This window comes from Carcharhinus amblyrhynchos, unplaced genomic scaffold (assembly GCF_965287045.1).
Source record: "Carcharhinus amblyrhynchos unplaced genomic scaffold, sCarAmb.v2.hapA scaffold_54, whole genome shotgun sequence".
In the NCBI taxonomy this organism is placed as follows: Eukaryota; Metazoa; Chordata; class Chondrichthyes; order Carcharhiniformes; family Carcharhinidae; genus Carcharhinus; species Carcharhinus amblyrhynchos.
The window spans coordinates 1,661,250-1,683,664 of record NW_027649795.1 but is presented as its reverse complement, the minus strand read 5'-3'; the positions used below and the strand labels follow the sequence as shown (position 1 = coordinate 1,683,664).

General features: G+C 44.7%; 1 protein-coding gene across 1 annotated transcript in view; it reads left to right on the top strand.

The window, feature by feature from the left end:
• LOC145337639 (ADP-ribose glycohydrolase MACROD1-like) overlaps positions 1–22,415 on the top strand; it is a 792,171-nt gene that overhangs the window by 21,755 nt on the left and 748,001 nt on the right. The window contains exon 3 of the mRNA XM_080182454.1: positions 8,959–9,075. Within this exon, the coding sequence (XP_080038580.1) occupies positions 8,959–9,075 (117 nt within the window). The remainder of the gene's footprint in view (positions 1–8,958; positions 9,076–22,415) is intronic.

Sequence of the window (22,415 nt, the reverse complement as noted above, 5' to 3'; positions counted from 1 at the left end):
CAATATGATGGTCTGCTGTTTACATCGATTTTAATTCCACCAGTTCGAATCTCCCCACTTCTTTCCCAGTCATTTATTCACTGCTTGCACCTTGTTCTGGGAATGGTAGGCACTATTACAGCTGCCCTTGGATTGAGATTAGCTTTGTCTCCAGATAACACCTTTGTCCCTGAGCATGAGGGAGAAAGTAAAGCCAGTGCGGAAGGCAAACATTGTTACAAGTCTGCAGGGATAGACCATAAGACATAGAAGCAGAATTAGGCACTGGGCCCATCGAGTCTGCTCTGCCATTCAATCATGGCTGATGTTTTTATCATCCCCATTCTCCTGCCTTTTCCCCATAACCCCTGATCCCCTTATTAATCAAGAACCTATCTATCTCTCTCTTAAAGACACTCAATGACCCGGCCTCCACAGCCTTCTGTGGCAAAGAGTTCCACAGATTCTCCATTCTCTGGCTGAAGAAATTCCTCCTCATCTCTGTTTTAAAGGATTGTCCCTTTACCCTGAGGTTGCACCTTCTGGTTCTAGTTTTTCCTACTAGTGGAAACATCCTTTCCACGTCCATTCTATCCAGGTCTCGCAGTATCCTGTAAGTTTCAATAAGATCCCCCTCTCATCCTTCTAAACTCCAATGAGTACAGACCCAGAGTCCTCAACTGTTCCTCATACGACAAGCTCTTCATTCCAGGGATCATTCTTGTGAACCTTGTCTGAACCCTTTCCAAGGCCTTCTTCATCCTTCCTTAGATACGGGGGCCCAGAACTGCTCCCAGTACTCCAAATGGGGTCTGACCAGTGCCTTATACAGCTTCAGAAGTACATCCCTGCTCTTGTATTCTAGCCCTCTTAAAAATAAAGTTTATTTATTAGTCACAAGTAAGGTTACTTGTTGAGTAACACTGCAATGAAGTTACTGTGAATTCCCCTAGTTGCCGCACTCCGGTGCCTGTTCAGGTCAATGCGCCCTAGCCAGCACATCTTCCGGTCTGTGGAAGGAAACCAGAGCACCCAGAGGAAACCCATGCAGACATGGGGAGGACATGCAGTCTCCATACAGACAGTGACCTGAGCCGGGAATTGAACCTGGATTCCTGGTGCTATGAGACAACAGTGCTAACTCACTGTGCAACTGTGCCACCCTACTTGCACATTGAAGAAACTATATCTTTTTTTTTAAACTGCTCATGATTAAATTGGGATAGGCACCAGCTTTACCACTTATACAACCTCAATTTCAGTCGGTAATAAAGAAAGGATTTCTCATAAATACTCGTAAGGAGGTTAAGTATTTTATTATACTACTAACTGGGGTGCTAAATGCCTTTACCACTTACAGTCTTATTTGTATTGCTTGGTAATAATCGAGAGGTTTCCATAGTTTGAGAAGTGGTATAGTGCAAACACATTAATTTGATGTGGCGATGCTGGTTTTGGACTGGGTGGGTGCAGTAAGAAGTCTCACAGCAAGACAAGAAGTTGTACAAGCCATTGGTAAGGTCACACTTGGAATACTGTGTAGAGTTCTGCTCACCCTATTATAGAAAGGATATTATTAAACTAGAAAGAGTGCATAAAAGATTTATGAGCATGCTACCGGGACTTGATGGTTTGAGTTATAAGGAGAGGCTGGATAGACTGTGGAGTGTTGGAAGCTTAGGAGTGATCTTATAGAGATCTATAAAATAATGCGGGGAGTAGATCAGCTAGATAGTCAATACCTTTTCCCAAAGGTAGGGGAGTCTAAAACTAGAGGGCATAGGTTTAAAGTGAGAGGGGAGAGATACAAAACAGTCCAGAGGGGAAATTTTTCACATTGAGGGTGGTGAGTGTCTGGAACAAGTTGCCAGAGGTAGTAGTAGAGACAGGTACAATTTTGTCTTTTAAAAAGCATTTAGACAGTTACGTGGGTATGAGGGATATGGGCCAAATGCGGGCAATTGGGATTAGTTTAGGGGTTTAAAAAAAAGGGCGGCATGAACAAGTTGGGCTGAAGGATCTGTTTCCATGCTGTAAACCTCTATGACTCTAACACCAGGTTAAAATCTAACAGCTTTATTTGGAATCACGAGCTTTGGAGCGCTACTCCTTCATCACATGAAAACAGAGAATTTACAGTGCAGCGCAGAAAAGGCATTTCAGCCCATCGAGTCTGCACTGACAATTTCTACTATTAAAGATGTGTTAATCCCATTTTTAAAAAAGTTTTACTTATTAGTGTCACAAGTAGGCTTACATTAACACTGCAATGAAGTTACTGTGAAAATCCCCCTGGTCGCCACACTCCGGCGCCCGTTCAGGTACACTGAGGGCGAATTTAGCATGGCCCACTGCACCCTAACCAGCACGTCTTTCGGATTGTGGGAGGAAACCGGAGCACTTGGAGGGAACACACACAGACACAGGGAGAACATACAATCTCTGCTCAGGAAGTGACCCAAGCCAGGAATCGAATCCGAGTCCCTAGTGCTGAGAGGTAGCAGTGCTAACCACTGTGCCGCCATGAGGTTGTAAGGTTTCCCACCCCCATCTACCTTCCCAGGTAGTGCTTTCCAGATTCCCACCACCCTCTGCATGAAAAAGCTTTTCAAATCCCCTCTGTATCTCCCGCCCCACATCCTAAAACTGTGCCACCCTTGTGATTGACCCCTCAACCATGGATAGCATATTTGATTTGATTTGATGCATTATTGTCACTTGTATTAACATACAGTGAAAAGTATTGTTTCTTGCGCGCTATACAGACGAAACATACTTCATAGAGAAGGAAAGGAGGGAGTGTAGAATGTGGTGTTACAGTCATAGCTAGGATGTAGAGAAAGATCAACTTGGTGCGAGGCAGGACCATTCAAAAGTCTGACAGCAGCAGGGGAGAAGCTGTTCTTGAGTTGGTTGGTACATGACCTCAGATTTTGTATCTTTTTCTTGACGGAAGATTCATAGAATCACAGAATCATAGAACCCTACAGTGCAGAAACAGGCCCTTTGGCCCATCGAGTCTGCACCGACCACAATCCCACCCAGGCCCTACCCCCATATCCCTACATATTTTACCCACTAATCCCTCTAACTAAGCATCCTAGTACACTAAGGGGCAATTTTAACGTGGCCAGTCAACCTAACCCGCACATCTTTGGACTGTGGGAGGAAATCGGAGCACCCGGAGGAAACCCACACAGACACGAAGAGAATGTGCAAACTCCACACAGACAGTGACCCGAGCTGGGAATCGAACCCAGGTCCCTGGAGCTGTGAAGCAGCAGTGCTAACCACTGTGCTACCGTGCCACCCTTTTTTTAAAGGATGTCTCTCTCGATTCCAAGCGAAGTTAATTATCATAGAATCATAGAACCCTACAGTGCAGAAACAGGCCCTTTGGTGGAGAAGAGAATGTTTGAGTTGGTTGGTACGTGACCACAAGAGGTTTGGTATTCCAGTGCACCAAGTTACACGTGGTAGATTGCATATATTGGACCAGGAACAACTTTTTCACGTCCTTGTAATTTGTTATCACCAAAGTCAAAGTTAAGAGTAGGGGAGAGTTACAGAACAAAGAGATCTAGGGGTACAGGTTCATCGCTTCTTGAAAGTGAAGTCACAGGTGGACAGAGCAGTGAAGAAGGCATTCAACATGCTTGGTTTCACCAGCCAGGAGTTGGGACGTCTTGTTGAAGTTGTACAAGACATTGGTAAGGCCACACTTGGAATGCTGTGTACAGTTCTGGTCACCCTATTATAGAAAGGATATTATTAAACTAGAAAGAGTGCAGAAAAGATTTACGAGGATGCTACCGGGACTTGATGGTTTGAGTTATAAGGAGAGGCTGGATAGACTGGGACTTTTTTCTCTGGAGCGTAGAATGCTGAGGGGTGATCTTATAGAGGTCTACAAAATAATGAGGGGCACAGATCAGTTAGATAGTCAATATCTTTTCCCAAAGGTAGGGGAGTCTAAAACTAGAGGGTCTAGGTTTAAGGTGAGAGGGGAGAGATACAAAGGGATCCTGAAGGGCAATTTTTTCATACAGAGGGTGGTGAGTGTCTCAGTTGTAGAGACGGGTACAATTTTGTCTTTTAAAAAGCATTTAGACAGTTACATGGTTGGGGTGGATATCAAGGGGTATGAGCCAAATGTGGGCAATTGGGATTAGCTTAGAAGTTTAAAAATAAAGGGTGGCCTGGCCAAGTTGGGCCAAAGGGCCTGTTTCCATGCTTATAAACCTCCATCACTCTAAATGAGTTTCAGTATCAGATTTGATGCAGTGTGTGAGTTCTACATGGTACAGGTGCCCTGACTATGTTTGTTTTCCTGTAAACTTACTGGTAATTAGCTTACTTGTGAGTTATCTGGACAACTGAACTTTTAAAGACAATTTATGAGTGTTTTCAAGTTTTTGACACCGCAAGGGTAGCTTAGCGAGGTGCTGAACAGACGCTGTCAGTTTGTAAAAAAATGTATTAAATTTCTTTTAAATAGAAAGATCTCCTGCTGGCTAAGCAAGTTAAAGCTGAGTATATGAGCCCACTGATAAGGAAGAACCCAGGTGCCGTTGCCGCTTGATGCGGTTAGCTTATCTGAGCTGGAACATTGGCTACTTCAGCGGAGTTGGACAGTGGGGAGGGAGGAAAGAAAATCAGCGAGGATTCTTCACACTTACCACATGCAGTGAGCCCTGCTGCAACGTACAAGCTTGCAGAATCGAGTGGGCTCAGCAAGGGCTATCATTCAGTTTACCAAGAAGATAGGAGTTAGGAGCAGAAGTTGGCAAATCCAGCCTTTCGCGTCTGCTCTGCCATTCATTCGGACCATGGCTGATCTCTCCCTGGTCTCAAATCCACCTCCTCACCTGTTCCCCATATCCCTTTATACGAACAAGGAACAGTACATCGCAGGAACAGGTCCTTCGGCCCTCCAAGCCTGCACCAATCACGTTGTCCTATCCAGATCAATCTCTTATATCCCTCTTTTCCCCGCCTGTTCAGGTATCTATCCAGATAAATCTTAAATGTAGCTAATATATCTGCCTCAACCACCTCACTTGGCAGTGCATTCCAGGCCCCCACCACCCTCTGTGTAAAAAAAACTTTCCCCCGCAAATCTCCACTGAACCTTCCCCCTATCTTGAACTTGTGCCCCCTTGTAATTGTCATTTCTGCCCTGGGAAAAAGCTTCCAACTCTTCACTTTGTCTATACACCTCAATTTTATAAACTTCGATCAGGTCGCCCCTTTTTTTTAATAGAAACCATTTTTATCTCAAAACCATTCACCGATTCAGAATCCACCTCGCTGTGGGGCAGCGAGTTCCACAAATCCACCACCCTCTGCGAGAAGTGGTTACTCCTCATCTCAGTGTAAACTCTACCGCCTCTCAACCGATACCTGCGACCTCTTGAAGATTGCCCCACAAGGGGAAACATTTGGTCTACATTTACTTTATCAATCCCTTTTAGAATTTTATATACCTTGATCAGATTCTCTCTCTTCCTTCAAAACTGTGCTGAGATTCCGCTCTCATCAGATTCTCTGCTGAGACTGATAGCCAAGTTCTGCACATGTGAGGACGGCCTCAATCGGGATCTTGGGTTCATGTCGCACTATTTGTAACCCCCATGACTTGCCTGGACTTGCAAAATCTCAGTAACTGTCCTATCTGGAGACAATACACATCTCTTTAACCTGTGCTTAACCCTTTCTCCACTCACAATGTTTGTACCTTTAAGACTTGATTACCTGTAAAGACTCAAATTCATAAGAACATAAGAAATAGGAGCAGGAGTAGGCCATCTAGCCCTTCGAGCCTGCCCCGCCATTCAATAAGATCATGGCTGATCTGTCGTGGCTCAGTTCCACTTTCCCGCCCTCTCCCCATAACCCTTAATCCCCTCTCTTATCAAGAACCCATCAACCGGGGGTTGAGCTATGAGGAGAGGCTGAATAAACTAGGCTTGTACTCGTTAGAGTTTAGAAGAATGAGGGGAGATCTCATTGAGACGTATAAGATGATGAATGGGATGGATAGGATAGAGGTGGAAAGACTCTTCCCGCTCAAAAAAGACAGTAGGACTAGGGGGCACAGCCTCAAGATAAAGGGGGGGCGGTTCAGAACGGAGTTGAGGAGGAACTTCTTCACTCAAAGGGTGGTGAATCTCTGGAATTCTCTGCCCGTTGAAGTGGTGGAGGCTGCCTCGCTAAATATTTTTAAGAAGCGGGTTGATGGGTTTTTGATAAGAGAGGGGATTAAGGGTTATGGGGAGAGGGCGGGAAAGTGGAACTGAGCCACGACAGATCAGCCATGATCTTATTGAATGGCGGGGCAGGCTCGAAGGGCCAGATGGCCTACTCCTGCTCCTATTTCTTATGTTCTTATTAACCCGCTTCTTAAAAATATTTAGCGAGGCAGCCTCCACCACTTCAACGGGCAGAGAATGCCAGAGATTCACCACCCTTTGAGTGAAGAAGTTCCTCCTCAACTCCGTTCTAAACCGCCTCCCCTTTATCTTGAGGCTGTGCCCCCTAGTCCTACTGTCTTTTTTGAGCGGGAAGAGTCTCTCCACCTCTATCCTATCCATCCCATTCATCATCTTATACGTCTCAATGAGATCTCCCCTCATTCTTCTAAACTCTAACGAGTACAAGCCTAGTTTATTCAGCCTCTCCTCATAGCTCAATCCCCTCAACTCCGGTATCAGCCTAGTAAACCTCCTCTGCACTCCCTCCAGGGCCAAAATATCCTTGCGCAGGTGCGGCGCCCAAAACTGCACACAGTACTCCAGCTGCGGCCTCACCAATGCCCTATACAGCTGCAGCAAGACCTCCCTACTTTTATATTCAATCCCCCTCGCTATGAAGGCCAGCATCCCATTCGCCTTCCTGACCACCTGCTGCACCTGCAAGCTGGGTTTTTGCGTCAAATTCGAACCATTATCTTGTAAATTGAGTTTGTGTCTTGGTTTTTGCACCTGCAAGCTGGGTTTTTAAGTCAAATTCGAACCATTATCTTGTAAATTGAGTTTGTGTCTTTATATGCCCTGTTTGTGAACAGAGCTCCCACTTAACTGATGAAGGGGCAGCACTCCGAAAGCAAGCGGCTTGTGCTACCAGATAAACCTGTTGGAGTTTAACCTGGTGTAGTGAAACTTCTTACTGTGAGGTGCAGTCCCATGGTATACCAACAGATGTCACCTAGTGAATAGCTCGTTTTAAGTTTATTTATTAGTATCTCAAGTAGGCTTACATTAATACTGCAAAGAAGTTACTGTGAAAATCCCTCAATCGCCACACTCCGGTGCCTGTTCGGGTACACTGAGGGAGAATTTAGCACTTAAACAGCACGTCTTTTGGACTGTGGGAGGAAACCCACGCAGATACGGAGAACGTGCAGCCTCCTCACGGACCGTGACCCAAGGCAGAGTAACCAGCCACCTCTCTGTTTGATGGGACTGCCCCCTAATTGACTGGGGCTGCATCCGGGACACCACCTTCCTGACTCTCAAATACCCTCTGAACAAAGGCAGCTAGGGATGGGCAATAAATGCTGGCTAGCTGGAGATGCCCATGCCCCACAAATGAATAAAAAAAAGTTAAGTCAACATTCAAAAGTGAAGTTCTCTTTCTATATGTAAGACAATTCAATTTTCATGCAGTTACCCACAGCACGTGGACTGCAGCAATTCAAGAAGGCAACTCACAACCATCTTCTCAAGAGCAGCGAGGGATGGGCCAGGGTATAAGTCTTTGAGTTTGATTTGATTTGATTTTTTATTGTCACGTGTTAATATACAGTGAAAAGTATTGTTTCTTGCGTGCTATACAGATAAAGCATACCGTTCATAGAGAAGGAAAGGAGAGAGTGCAGAATGTAGTGTTACAGTCATAGCTAGGGCGTAGCGAAAGATCAACTTAATGCGAGATAGGTCCATTCAAAAGTCTGACAACAGCAGGGAAGAAGCTGTTCTTGAGTCGGTCGGTACGTGACCTCAGACTTTTGTATCTTCTTCCCGATGGAAGAAGGTGGAAGAGAGAATGTGCGTGGGGTCCTTGATTATGCTGGCTGCTTTGCCGAAGCAGTAGGAAATGCCAGTGAATGGGAGGTTGGTTTGCGTGATGGATTGGGCTTCGTTCACGACCCTTTACAGTTTCTTGCAGTCTTGGTCAGAGCAGGAGCCCATACCAAGCTGTGATACAACCAGAAAGAATGCTTTCTATGGTGCATCTGTGAAAGTTGGTGAAAGTTGTAGCTGACATGCTGAATTTCCTTAGCCTTCTGGATGGCTGGATAGCAGTGCAGTCTTCCCTCGGTGCTATCTGTCTGGATTATGAGCCGCTGGAGACTGTCTTTTCTCTCAGGAACTGGGCTGAGGGCACCTACGATCAAAGTTATAACTTTGGACCGGGTGCAGGAAGGTGAAATGAAAGTTCAGAGTTTTAAAGTTTACTTATTAGTGTCACAAATAGGCTTACATTAATAAAGCAATGAAGTTTTTTTTAAATTCATTCATGGGACATGGGTGTTGCTGGCTGGGTCCAGCATTTATTGCCCATCCCTAGTTGCCTCTTGAGAAGGTGGTGGTGAGCTACCTTCTTGAATCACTGCAGTCCATGTACATTGACCCACAGTGCCATTAGGGAGGGATTTTGTAAGCCCAGGCAAGTCGTGGGGCCTACAGTTAATGTGATATGAACCCAAGATCCTGGTTGAGTCTGCCCTCGTGGGCGGAACTTGGCTATCAGTTTCTGCTCAGTGATTCTGAAACCTGTTGGACTTTAACGTGGTATTGTGAGACTACACCAGGTTAAGTCTCTGGTTAAGACAGTGACCTACCCCAGTCCATCGCTGGCAACTCCACATCATGTCTGTAGCCAGAATCTTTTGCTCAGAAAACAGTTCTGATGTAGCTTAACGGTGGCTTTTCTGCAATGTTATCGTCTAATTTGGTTTGCATTTTGTTCTCGCAGAAGAGAAGTTTAAACAGCCCTTGACCCACTACACAAAGGACGATATTATGAATCAAAAGCTTTCACTCTTGCAGGAGGACATCACCAAGCTGGAAGTTGATGCAGTCGTCAACGCAGGTTGGTACATTACACCCACATGACCTGTCAGTGTACAAATGCACAGAGTAATAATGCACCATTGACTGGATTCAAGCCTGATGTAGAGGCTTTGGAAAGGGTACAGAAAAAGGTTTATGAGGATGTTGCCTGGTTTGGAGAGTATTAACTACAAGGAGAGATTGAATAAATTGTTCTACCTGGAAAAACGGAGGCTGAGGGGGTGATGTGATGGAAGGTTATAAAACAATGAGGGGTGTGGATAGGGTGAAGAGTTGAAAGCTTTTTCCCAGGGTAGAAATGATAATTGCAAGAAGGTACAAGTTCAAGATAAGGTGGGAGGTTGGGGGGGGGGGGGGGGGGGGGTGTGTCGTTCAGTGGAGATGTGCAGGGGGTGTTTTTTTACACGGAGGGTGGTGAGGGCCTGGAATGCACTGCCAAGTGAGGTGGTTGAGATACTTGAGAAAGTGAGATACTTTAAGACTTATCTGGAGAGATATATGAACAGATGGGGAGTAGAGATACAGGTGGTTGGTTTGGATAGGACGATATGATCGGCAGAGGGCTGGAGGGCCTATTCCTGTGCTGTTCTTTGATTCATCCACTTGATGATCCAATCCATTAACCTGTAAAAGCCTGGTTAAAGGGAAAAAGGGAAGGAAATGCTGGAAAGTTGCTTCACCCCGGACTTGACCTTTAAACCCTTGGATCTCAAAGTTAAGGCAATTCAGATCCCATCTCACTTCTGTTTCTTCTGAGCTGTGTTTGCTGTATCCTTGGCGTTGTGGGAAGACCACTTACGCTGATTGTTCGATTACGATGTTTCCTAAACTACATCAAGTATTATCAATTTAAATGGATGCTCAGTTAATTGGGGATATTGATTTCAACTTTATATTTGGCTGCTACAACTAAAACTGTTTAAATCTTACCTGATCTGTAGAGAGGTAAGTTCCCCTAGCTTAAGAGAACCTGAATAACTTACGCAAGAATGTACACGACTCATGACAGTTTCTGCTAACAATTTGCCCCTCCAGCTGCAGCGCAGATAATTAAAATCATTATTGGATTTGAGAAGACTGTACTCAAAATCTGCATCGTTGGAGAAAAGAATTCTTTACAAAGGCGACGGACATGACTAATATTGTGTGCCTGGACTTTTGGAAAGCCTTTGGGTACCGTGCAGAAAATCTCTCGGGAAGATGGAAGAGTTTGGAACAAGGGGGAGGAAGTTGGTAAATCAGATTACAAGTGCAGAGTAGAAATTGAGGACGGTTTCGCAGTGTTGTTGGAAGTGTACAGCGGTGTCCTACTAACTAACTTAGTAGGAACCTCTATGTGACATCCTCTGTTGGCTCTGTTCAGAGGCACAGAGGAATCGCGATGCTTATTTACACATGTTATTAAAGTAGAAAGCATGGAAATTACTCCTGAAGCTGACAGGAAAGTACAAGGGTAGAATAGGCGGAGCAGTGATGCATAGAATTTAATATCAGTAAATGTGAGGTGGTTAAACGGGGCAAATGCTGGGTGATTATACTTCAAAAGGCAGAACGTTGGGTGATGTGGAACATAGAGTCATAGTCGGCCCAACTTTTCCATGCTGCCCCCTTTTTTTTAAATCCCTAAGCTAGTCCCAACTGCCCGCATTTGGCCCACATCCCTCTATACCCATTTTACCCATGTAACTGTCGAAATGCTTTTTAAAAACCTTAGGGACAAGCATGGCTGGAAAATCCCACCCACATGGTTTATGGTGAGAAATACAGAAAGTACAAATTGTTACAAAACTCAGTTGCTTACTTTGAATGTCAGAAACACGATTCCCTGAGGGTCTCGAGCCTTTTGCATGTGTGCTGGCTCAGAATTGGCTACGCGTGCACAGTCTGTGTCTTTTACCGACATTTTGGCTAGGGACCAGTACTGCGCACCTGCAAAACGGCGCAAAATTGTAGGTTAAGTAGGCTGAAAAAGAAAGTATCTCAAGGAGCAGGACACAGGAGGGAGATGGGGAGAGGTCCTAGAAGGAAGTCCGAGGCATGGACATCTTTATGATGACAGAGGTCCCCAAAGTCAGGTTGCCAGAAAGGAGCAGGGCAGTAGTTAAAGAGAGAGCTGTGAGGGACAGACCTGAAGCAAAGTGCGTTCTGTAGGAGCCCTGAAGATCTGAGGAGCAAGTTGAAGATTAGTGACTCCTTACAGTGGTCCTTTTGGAACAATGGTGTTCTGATTGACATGGCTATAAACTTGAAATTGTGCTTTTGGAGGGTGAAGCTTGAATGTACTTGGCGATCCAGAGGAAAGGAATCTTGGAAAGCGAGAGTGAAACCCTGGAGGCGGATCCTTGCTAAAGCTATCTGAGTGGGAATGACATTTGAGGAAAATTCCAAGGCGAAACCTTCAAATGTGGAGATTGGAAACCATCGTGAGAAAGACAAAGCTACAGTGATACTGACTGGCTCACCATGTGACTAATCCCTGGGTGGGTTGTTGAGACCTCCATGGAATCTGCTTTGGCTGCATCTGTCATTTAGGTTGGAGCCTGACCACAATTTACCTGTTAATTCACACATACTCACACTTACCAGGAATATTAGAATATAAGATAGATATTGTAAATTGTTTTATCTTTCTGAATTTGTAGATGTCTGTAAAGATACTGCAGTGGTAAAAGAAACAGTGCGAATTTGTACCATTTTCTTGTGTTGGTATTCAGATCTTTCAACCCTTTTCTCTGGTGTAATATTATTCGTTTTTCCAGTTTAATAAATGATTTATTATTTGGGCTAAAAATTCATTTGCAAACTCCTGTGTACCTGTTCAGTAGCTTTCCACTACTGTTTAAAAAATAAACAAAGGTAGGATCTCTCAAACCTGGTTTCACTCTGGGATCTGACTTATCGAGTATTAAGATTAGCTCAACAGATTAACAGAAGGTAGAAATAAAAGCGAGATTTTAAAGCTTTTGATATGATTCGTGTAATTACCCAGCATTCTATAGATAAAGCTCTTGGTTCTATAGGTATAGATCTTGGGGCTAAAGGGATCAAGGGATGGCGAGGGACGGGGAGGGGAGGATCAGGATATTGAATTTGTTGATCAGCCCATGATCAAAATGAATGGCGGAGCAGGCCTGAAGGACCAAATGACCTCCTCCTGCTTCTAGTTTATAGGGGCGGAATTTTACTGGCATGTCCACTCGAGGTTCATACGGTCCCACCCGAGTCCGACGGAGAATGCCATTCTCCGAGTGGGGGTGGGTGTGCCAGTAAAATTCCGGTCTAAGTGTCATCTGCAAACTTACTTAACATTGCCCCACCCCCGCATTTTCATCTATAGGAAGTTCAGAAGAACTAAGGGGCCTTGGCATGTTTGTCCATAGATCTAGGAAGGCGGGTTAACAGGATGGTGAAAAAGGCATATATCACACTCGCCCTTATCAATCGGGGTATAGATTACAAAAGCAGAGAGGTCATGATGGAATTGTAGAGAACTTTGGTGAGGCCATAGCTGGAGCACTGTGTGCAGTTCTGATTGCCACATTATAGGGAGGACATGATTGCACTGCAGGGGGTGCAAGGAGATTCACCAGGATGCTGCCTGGGATGGAACATCTAAGTTATAAGGGGAGGTTGGATACATTTGTGTTGCTTTCCCTGGAACAGAGAAGACTGAGGGGTGACCTGATTGAGGTGCTCAAGATTATGAGGGGCATGGACAGAGTGGACAGGGAGCAGCTGTTCCCCTGACTGAAGGGTCAGTTACAAGGGGGCACAAGTTAAAAGTGAGGGGTGGGAGGTTTTGGGGAGATTTGAGGAAATATGTTTTTGCCCAGAGGGTGGTGAAGGTCTGGAATGCGCTGCCTGGGAGGGTGGTGGAGGTGGGATGCCTCACATCCTTTAAAAAGTACCTGGATGAGCACTTGGCATACCATAACATTCAGGGCTATGAGCCAAGTGTTGGCAAGTGAGATTAGGTGAGCAGGTCAGGATCTTTCATATGTCGGTGCAGATTTGATGGGCTGAAGGGCCTCTTCTGCACTGTAGTTTGTGATTCTGTGATATATCATTTATGTATATAATAAACAATAAGGGCCCCAATACTGATCCTTGTGCTACACTGCTGGACACCAGTCACCAGTCAATCGAATAGCCTTCTACCATTATCCTTTGTGTCCTATTACTCAGGCCAGTTACACTTGTTGTGTCTGAGCTAGGTAGATTTTTGCTGGATAAACGTAGTAAGGAAGATGGAGAAAGGAATGGAAACAAGTTGGAAATCAGCCATAATCCTACTGATCGATAGATTAGGATCTTCTGGGAGTTGAATGGCCGACTCCCGTTCTTAGGTTCCTCTGGAAATAAGCTTTTGTCAGTAGTTTCCAAAAGAAACCAGAGACTAAAATTAATTTAAATAATTGCAAGTCTATAAGTGATGTAATATCGCAAGTTAAGATAAAATAGTCAAGAAGGCCTATGGCACTCTTGCCTTCATTGGTCGGAGCACTGAGTATAAAAATTGGCAGGTCATACTGCAGCTATACAGAACCTTAGTTAGGCCGCACTTAGAATATTCTGTCCAATTCTGGTCGCCACACGACCAGAAGGATGTGGAGGCTTTGGAGAGGCTACAGAAAAGGTTTACCAGGATGTTGCCTGTTGTGGAGGATATTAGCTATGAGAATAGGTTGGATAAACTCAGTTTGTTCTCACTGGAACGACAGAGGTTGAAGAGAGACCTGATAGAGGTTTTCAAGATTATGAGAGGCACAGACAGAGTGGATAGATAAATGCTCTTTTCTAGGGTAGAAAAGCCAAGTACTAGACAAGTACAGGTTTAAGATGCAAGGGGAAAAGTTTAGAGGAGATGTGCGAGGCAAGTTTTTTTTAACTCAGAGGGTGGTGAGTGCCTGGAATGCGCTGCCCAGGGAAGTGGCGGGAGCAGATACGATAGCGGCATTTAAGGGGTAACTAGACGAATACGTGAATAGGATGGGAATGGAAGGATACAGACTATCAGTGCCTGCGGTTTTAGTTTAAGTGGGCATCATGATTGGCGCAGGCTTGGAGGGCCTGGAGAAACTTGGTTCGTTCTCACTGGAATGATGGAGGTTGAGGTATGACCTGATAGATTATGAGGGGTGTGGACAGAGTGGATCGTCAGAAGCTTTTTCTCAGGGAAGTGTGTCGACCAGAATTGAACACTAAATTTCAAGTGCGGCCTAACTAAGGTTCTACAACCAGGTTTTGCTTTCCAGAATCTTCGGTCTTCTTTCTTGATTTCTTCTGTCTTCTTGCCTGATTTCTTCTGTCTTCACTATCAAGATGAGGCTTTCCTTTAAGACATAATCGTGGCCATTGTGCTGGCAGTGATAGTTGCTGGCTGTGTCTTTCTCCCAAATTGTGAGCTGTGGCAGAGGCAGTTGCTGCCTGGCTCTCTGGAGCTGGCTCCTAAAGCCCCTGATGACGTAGCAAAATCCCGCAATATTATTGGCTTACAGGCCACCAAAACACCGACTGTTAAAAGTAGGTGAGAAAGAAATGTGTTGAAGTGGATTTGGAAACAGAGGAAGGGCACAAGGGGTTAGGACCACTGCACCGCTAGAGGATAAGCATCAATTGAATTGTATTATTCACAAAGGGAGAGAAACCATAGGCCGATTAGTTTGATCTGTGTTGGGGAAGTTGCTAGAATCAGTCATTAAGGAGGAGATGAATGAGCTTTTGGAAAGACAAAAATTCATCCACCATTGTCAGCACGCTTTTCTGAAGGGTAAGTCATGCTTGACTAACTTGCTTGAGTTCATCTTGCATCTTTGTAGAGCCTTAGTTAGGCCACACTTCGAATATAGTGCTCAATTCTGGAGAGGGTACAAAAAAGATTTACCAGGATGTTGCCTGGAGAGGTTGGAGAAACTTGATTTGCTCTCACTGGAACGACAGAGGTTGAAGGGTGACATGATAGAAGTCTACAAGATTATGAGGGGCATGGACAGAATGGATAGTCAGAAGCTTTTTCCCCAGGGTGGAAGAGTCAGCTACTGGAGAGGCACAGGTTTGAGGTGTAAGGGGCAAGGTTTAAAGGAGATGTAAGAGGCAAGTTTTTTTACACAGAGGGTGGTGGGTGCCTGCAACTCACTGCCGGGGGAAGTTGTGGAAGCAGAAACAGTAGTGACTTTTAAGGGGTACCTGGACAAATACGAAAATGGGATGGGAGTAGAGGGATGTGCTCCCCGGACGGGTAGGGTTTTAGTTCAGTCGGGCAGCATGGTCAGTGCAGGCTGGGAGGGCTGAAGGGCCTGTTCCTGTTCTGTAATTTCCTTTGTTCTTTGAGGACATAACCAAGGCAAACTAGAACAAGAGGTCCCGGGTATAGGTTGAGAAGCGGTAGATTTAAAACTGAATGAAGAGGAGCTTCTTCTCGCAGAGGGTGGTGAATTTGTGGAACTTGGTGTCCCACAGAGTCTGAATTATTGAATGTCTTCAAGAGGGAGATAGGTATATTTCTGATAAAAGATGGGTTAAGAGGATATGATTTTGATTTTATTTATTAATGTCACATGTATTAGTATACAGTGAAAAGTTTTGTTTCTTGTGCGCTATACAGACAAAGCATACTGTTCATAGAGAAGGAAAGGAGAGGGTGCAGAATGTCATGTTACAGTCACAGCTAGGGTGCAGAGAAAGATTAACTTAATATTTGACTTGATTTATAATTATCATGTGTATAATATACAGTGAAAAGTTTTCTTCCTTGTGTGCTGCCCAGACAAAGCATACTGTTCACAGAGAAGGAAAGGAGAGAGTGCAGAATGTAGTGTTACAGTCATAGCTAGGGTGTAGAGAAAGATCAACTTCATGTGAGGTTGGTCCATTCGAAAATCTGGCAGCAGCAGGGATGAAGCTGTTCTTGAGTCAGCCGGTACGTGACCTCAGACTTTTGTATCTTTTTCCTGACAGAAGAAGGTGGAAGAGGGAATGTTCAGGGCACGTAATTATGCTGGCTGCTTTGCCAGGTGGGGAGGTGGATTTGACACCAGGGAGAGATCAGCCATGATTTGATTGAATGGCAGAGCAGGCTGGAAGGGCTGACTTTGCCGACTGCTGCTCCTAACTCCTGTAATATCTTTGTAACTGGAATTGCTTTCTTCAGTGCTTGCCAAGATGTCCTTAAATGACTGAAGGAGCCTCACACGCACCTAGGGATGGCAGCTCATTGCCGATGACTGGTATCTAACCTAATTCTTCTGCATTCGAGTGACTGCTGCTCCTAAACATTTCACAAAATCTGTCCAACTCGAGGGCATCCAATCCCCACACCGTTTATAAAAAAAAAATTCAACCTCATTCCCCCAAAGCCAGATTTTAATTGAAAGACAAACACCTGTCTAATACCGTGGACAGCTCTGATCAAATTTGTTCTGTAGCACTTGTGTTAACAATCCATTCACATTAGGGGCACAGACAAGCTGTAAGGGTGATATCTGTATTGCATAATGCTCTGCGTATTAAAATGCTGGATAATAATTTAGCTTATTTGCGACAATGTGGCTTTGCCGGCCGTGCAGTTTTGTAGCAGGCAGTCTTGGCTCTTAGAATCATAGAATCCCTACAGTACAGAAGGGGGCCATTTGGCCCATCGAGTTTGCACTGACCACAATCCAACCCTATCCCCATAACCCCATGCGTTTACCCCAGCCAGTCTCCCTGACGCTGAGGGGCAATTTAGCATGGCCAATCCACCTAATCCGCACATCTTTGGACACTAAGGGGCAATTTAGCACAGCCAATCCCCCTAACCTGCACATCTTTGGACACTAAGTAGCAATTTAGCATGGCCAATCCGCCTAACCTGCGCATCTTTGGACTGTGGGAGGAAACTGGAGCACCTGGAGGAAACCCATGCAGACATGGGGAGAATATGCAGACTCCACACAGACAGTGATCCCTTGGTCCCGGGTCCCTTGCCCTGTGAGGCAGCAGTGCTAACCCATTGTGCCACCCAGGTGAATGTCGCTATGCAAAATTTCCATCTGAAGCAATTAATTAAAACTCTGAGGTAAAACTGCTGTAAAACAACAAAACTTAATACAATTTAATACACCTATCCAAACTAAATTAAAAGTGGATGTATTTAGGCTTCTGTTCTCAAGAAACCGATTCATTTTTAATTCTGATGGTGTTTTAAGATTAAGGAGCACTTTATATTCAGGAGGTTTAGCTCTGCGTGTAGGCGAAGTGTTGTGAGATTCCCCCCTTGTCACCTGTTCTTTGAAGGTTTTTGCTGATTGTGTTTGCCGGAGAGAGATTGCAATTACTCAGTGAATGGTGACCCTGAGAGATGAGCACCAAAGGACGAAGCAGGTTCGGAAGATAGCAACCGCATCTTTAAACTCAGCTCCAGCCCGCTGAAAAAAATAATAGATTTTTGCTTTGTAGATGGTCTGGAATTTTTAAAAAAATATCTGAGCTGCGAACTATGTGGACTTAATAGATTTCTTGAAATAATTTGGCGTCTTTTATGTGCTAAGATGAATTCAGGTTAGTAGCTTGAAACCTGCCCGCCAAGTCATAAGGCACTTTTATATAAAAAAATAATTAACAGAAATTTTTCAGTTCAGCGATGTGCTGCAGTTCATTACTGAGATGTTTTGTGACCTCGGCTGAACTTGTAGCTAATATGTTCATTCTGTTTACCTTTTTCTTCCACACTTATTCCTATTTGCCTGAAGCCATTGATTCCTGCAGATGTATAATCTGCTAGACACTGCCTGAACTCAAAATGCCTTTGTGTCTGAACTCAATCATATTTGTGTGTGTGTGTGTGTGTCTAATTGTGTGTGTCCATGTCTGATTGTGTGTGTGGGTGTCTTTGCGAGTGCGAGTCTTTATGCATGTTTGGGTGGGTGTGTTTGTGTGTGCATGTATGCACAACAGAACAGGTGACCATAAGACTTGGGAGCAGAATTAGGCCACTTGGCCCATCGAGCCTGCTCCGCCATTCAATCATGGTCAATATTTTTCTCATCCCCATTCTCCTGCCTTTTCCACATAACCCCTGATCCTCTTATTAATCAATAACCTACTATCTCTGTCTTAAAGACACTCAATGACCCGGCCTCCACAGCCTGCTGTGACAAAGAGTTCCACAGATTCACCACTCTCTGGCTGAAGAGATTCCTCCTCATCTCTGTTTTAAAGGATTGTCCCTATAGCCTGAGGTTGTGCCTTCTTGTTCTAGTTTTTCCTACTAGTGAAAACATCCTCTCCACATCCACCCTATGCACCCTCGTGCAATATTTCAATAAGATCCTTTCCTCATTCTTCTAAACTCCAACGAGTACAGACCCAGAGTCCTCAACCTTTCCTCATACGACAAGCTCTTCATTCCAGAGATCATCCCTGTGAACCTCCTCTGGACCCTTCCCAAGTCCAGCACATCCTTGCTTAGATATGGGGCCCAAAACTTCTCACGATACTCCAAATGGGGTCTGACCAGAGCCTTATACAGCTTCAGAAGTACATCCCTGCTGTTGTATTCTAGCCTTCTCGACATGAATGCTAACATTGCATTTGCCTTCCTAACTGCCAACTGAACCTGCTTGTTAACCTTAAGAGAATCTTGAAGAAGGACTCCCAAGTCTCTTTGTGCTTCTGATTTCCTAAGCATTTTTCTCACAGGTGCCACAGAACAGGAATGAGAATTAACATTTGCTGCTCTCTCTCCGTCCCTCCCCTGTCCCTGGCTGAAAATCAGGTGAATTGTGGCACTTCCAGTACTGTTCATAGAATCCCTACAGTGCAGAATGAGGCCATTCGGCCCACTGAGCTTGCACCAAGAACAATCCCACTCAGGTCCTATCCCCATTCCCCACATATTTGCCCTGCTAATACCCCTGACAGTCAGAAGTCTCACCACACCAGGTTAAAGTCCAACAGGTTATTTGGAATCACGAGCTTTCGGAGCACTGCTCCTTCATCAGGTGAGTGGAGAGGTAGGTTTCACAAACATGGCATATATAGACACAGACGCAATTGCAAGACAATGGTTGGAATGAGAGTCTTTACAGGTAATCAAGCCTTTACAGGTACGGACAGTATGAGTGGAGAGAGGGATAATCACAGGTTAAAGAGATGTGAATTTTCTCAAGCCAGGATAGTTTGTGAGACTTTACAAGCCCAGGCAAAATGATGGAGGTTACAGATAGTGTAACATGAACCCAAGATCCCGGTTGAGGCTGTTCTCATGTGTGCGGAACTTCGCTTTCAGTTTCTGCTCGCAGTCGGGCAAATTAGCATGGTCAATCCACCTAACCCGCACATCTTTGGACACTAAGCGGCAATTTAGCAGGGCCAGTCCACCTAACCTACACATCTTTGGACACTAAGGGTCAATTTATCTCTCTCTTACGCGCACTCACACACACGAATGCGATTGAGTTCAGACACAAATGTATTTTGAGTTCAGGCAGTGTCTAGCAGGTTATACATCTGCAGGAATCAATGGCTTCAGGCAAGTAGGAATAAGGGTGGAAGAAAAAGGTAAGAACATAAGAAATAGGAGCAGGAGTAAGCCATCTAGCCCCTTGAGCCTGCCCTGCCATTCAATAAGATCATGGCTGATCTGAAGTGGATCAATTCCACTTACCTGCCTGCTCCCCATACCCCTTGATTCCCTTATTGATCAGAAATCTATCTACCCGTGACTTAAACATGTTCAACGAGGTAGCCTCCACCACTTCAACGGGCAGAGAATTCCAGAGATTCACTACCCTCTGAGAGAAGAAGTTCCTCCTCAACTCTGTTCTAAACCGACCCCCCCTTATTTTGAGGCTGTGCCCTCTAGTTCTGGTTTCCTTTCTAAGCAGAAAGAATCTCTCTACCTCTACCCTATCTAGCCCTTTCATTATCTTATATGTCTCTATAAGATTACCCCTCAGCCTTCTAAACTCCAACGAGTACAGGCCCTATCTACTCAATCTCTCCTCATAAGTCAACTCATCTCCGGCGGTTGGACAACAAACAGCTAACATATTAACTACAAGTTCAGCCAAGGCCACAAAACACCTTGGAGAATGGGAGGAAACGGGAGCACCTTGAGAAACATGTAGATGGTGATCCAAGCTGGGAATCAAACCTGGGTCCCTGGCATTGTGAGGCAACAGCACTAATCGCTATGCCACCATGCCACTACAGTATTCAAACTGTGGTCAGAATTTGATTGAATGTGAGATGGCGGTGGGTATGTGATGACTGGCCTGAGTGACCCTGGGTTAGGGAGGGGAAAATTCAGACTATCCTGGGTGCTTCACGGTGGTCACCTTTCCCAAAATGAGGCACTGAGATCAACCCTGTCCCCCGGCACAGGCCAGGGGTTGAATTTTGCCTCCCCCAAACCGCTTTCATTACTGCTGAACAGCACAGACCTCAGCCTCCTCTTTAAAAAGAAACCATCTGCAGGTTGCAGCTCGGAGATTAAAAATCAAAGGGCTATGGAAGTTAATCACAATGCTTGCAAAGACAAGGCCACCCCTTGCTTGCAAAGACAAGGCCACCCCTTTGTTACAAGGAGAAGGCAACAAGAACACGAGATGGATAATGGAGGGAGCAGACCCTGAAATTGACTGCAAATGGGATAGAAATGGAACAAGTGTGAAAAGGGGAGAGGAGAGAAGGAGGGCGCATGTTGGGTCACGTAAATTGGGAAAAGGAGAAAAGCTACAAGCAAGGAAAAACTGCACTCAAAGCATCGTAAACTGAAAATGAAAAGCCTTTCAACCTGTCCGAAACTGGCTTCCATCTGAAACATTAAAACCTCTCTCTATCTCTCTCTCTCTCTTCCTCGCTGTCTCTCTCTGTCTCTGTTTCTGTCTCTCTCTGTCTCTCTCTCTCTGTCTCTCTCTCTCTCTCTGTCTCTCTCTCTCTCTGTCTCTCTCTCTCTCTCTCTCTGTCTCTCTCTCTCTCTCTCTGTCTCTGTCTCTATATCTCTGTGTCTCTCTCTGTCCCTTTCTCCCTCCGTCTCTCTCTATCTCAGGCACTGGCTGACTTATTCATTCCATCACCTCCTGTTGCATAAGTTCAAAAGTGATAAATAGAATTGGTGTACATGTGTGTTTGTTTCTCTGGAATTAACAAGGCTGAAGTGTATGACTATTTCTGTGGGATTTTGCTCAGTTGACCAGAAATAATATCATAATTGCAATTGCTGTTGTCACTGAAGAGAGGAATGGGGACCAATAATAAATACAGAGGACAGTATTTCATTAATTTTACTACCACTTGTGCCATCCATCACTGTTTTTCTCAACCCAACACCATTTGTCAGACCTTGAGCTTCCCTACTCTGTGGCCGCACAAAATTATCACTGACGTGAAGAGGTGGCAGATTTCCTGAGAGGGGGTGGTGGCCCTGTCAGTCTTTTTTTGGGCACAGTAAGATGTCTCACAAAGCCAAGTTAAAGTCCAACAGGTTTATTTGGAATGACGAGCTTTCGGACCTGCTCCTTCATCAGGTGAGTGGCGAGTTCGGTTTCATAAACACGGCATATATAGACAGAGACAGAATTGCAAGATAATGGTTGGAATGTGACTCTTTATAGGTACCTGCACCTGTAAAGACTCACATTCCAACCCATTACCTTGCAATTGTGTCTGTGTCTATATATGCCTTGTTTGTGAAACCTATGTCTCCTCTCACCTGACGAAGGAGCAGGTCCGAAAGCTTGTGATTCCAAATAGACCTGTTGGGCTTTAACCTGGCATTGTGAGATTTCTTACTGTGTCCACCCCAGTCCAACGCCGGCATCTCAATGTTTTTGAGCATCCTTATTATATTTATTTGTTTACTAGCACCACAAGTTGGCTTACATTAACACCACATTAAATTCCTCCCTGCTGCCACATTCCGGCGTCTGTTTGGGTCCACTGAGGGAGAATTTAATAACTTTGTTCTTGCATCCTGAGTAGGAAAAGATTTTGTGAAGTGTTTTTGTTAGTGTCCTGACACTTGGATCAATTTATCATGGCAATCCATCTAACTCACACATCTTTGGACTGTGGGAGGAAACCGGAGCACCCGGAGGAAACACACGCAGACACGGAGAGAATTTAACATGGCCTAACCACAAATTTAAAAACCTCTGATTTAATTTTGATTTGATTTATTATTGTCACATGTATTAACATACAGTGAAAAGTATTGTTTCTTGGCGTGCTATACAAACAAAACATCGTTCATAGAGAAGGACAGGAGAAACTGCAGAATGTGGTGTTAGAGTCTTAGCTAAGGTGTAGAGAAAGATCAACTTAATGCAAGGTAGATCCATTCAAAAGTCTAATAACCTCAGAGAAGAGGCTGTTCTT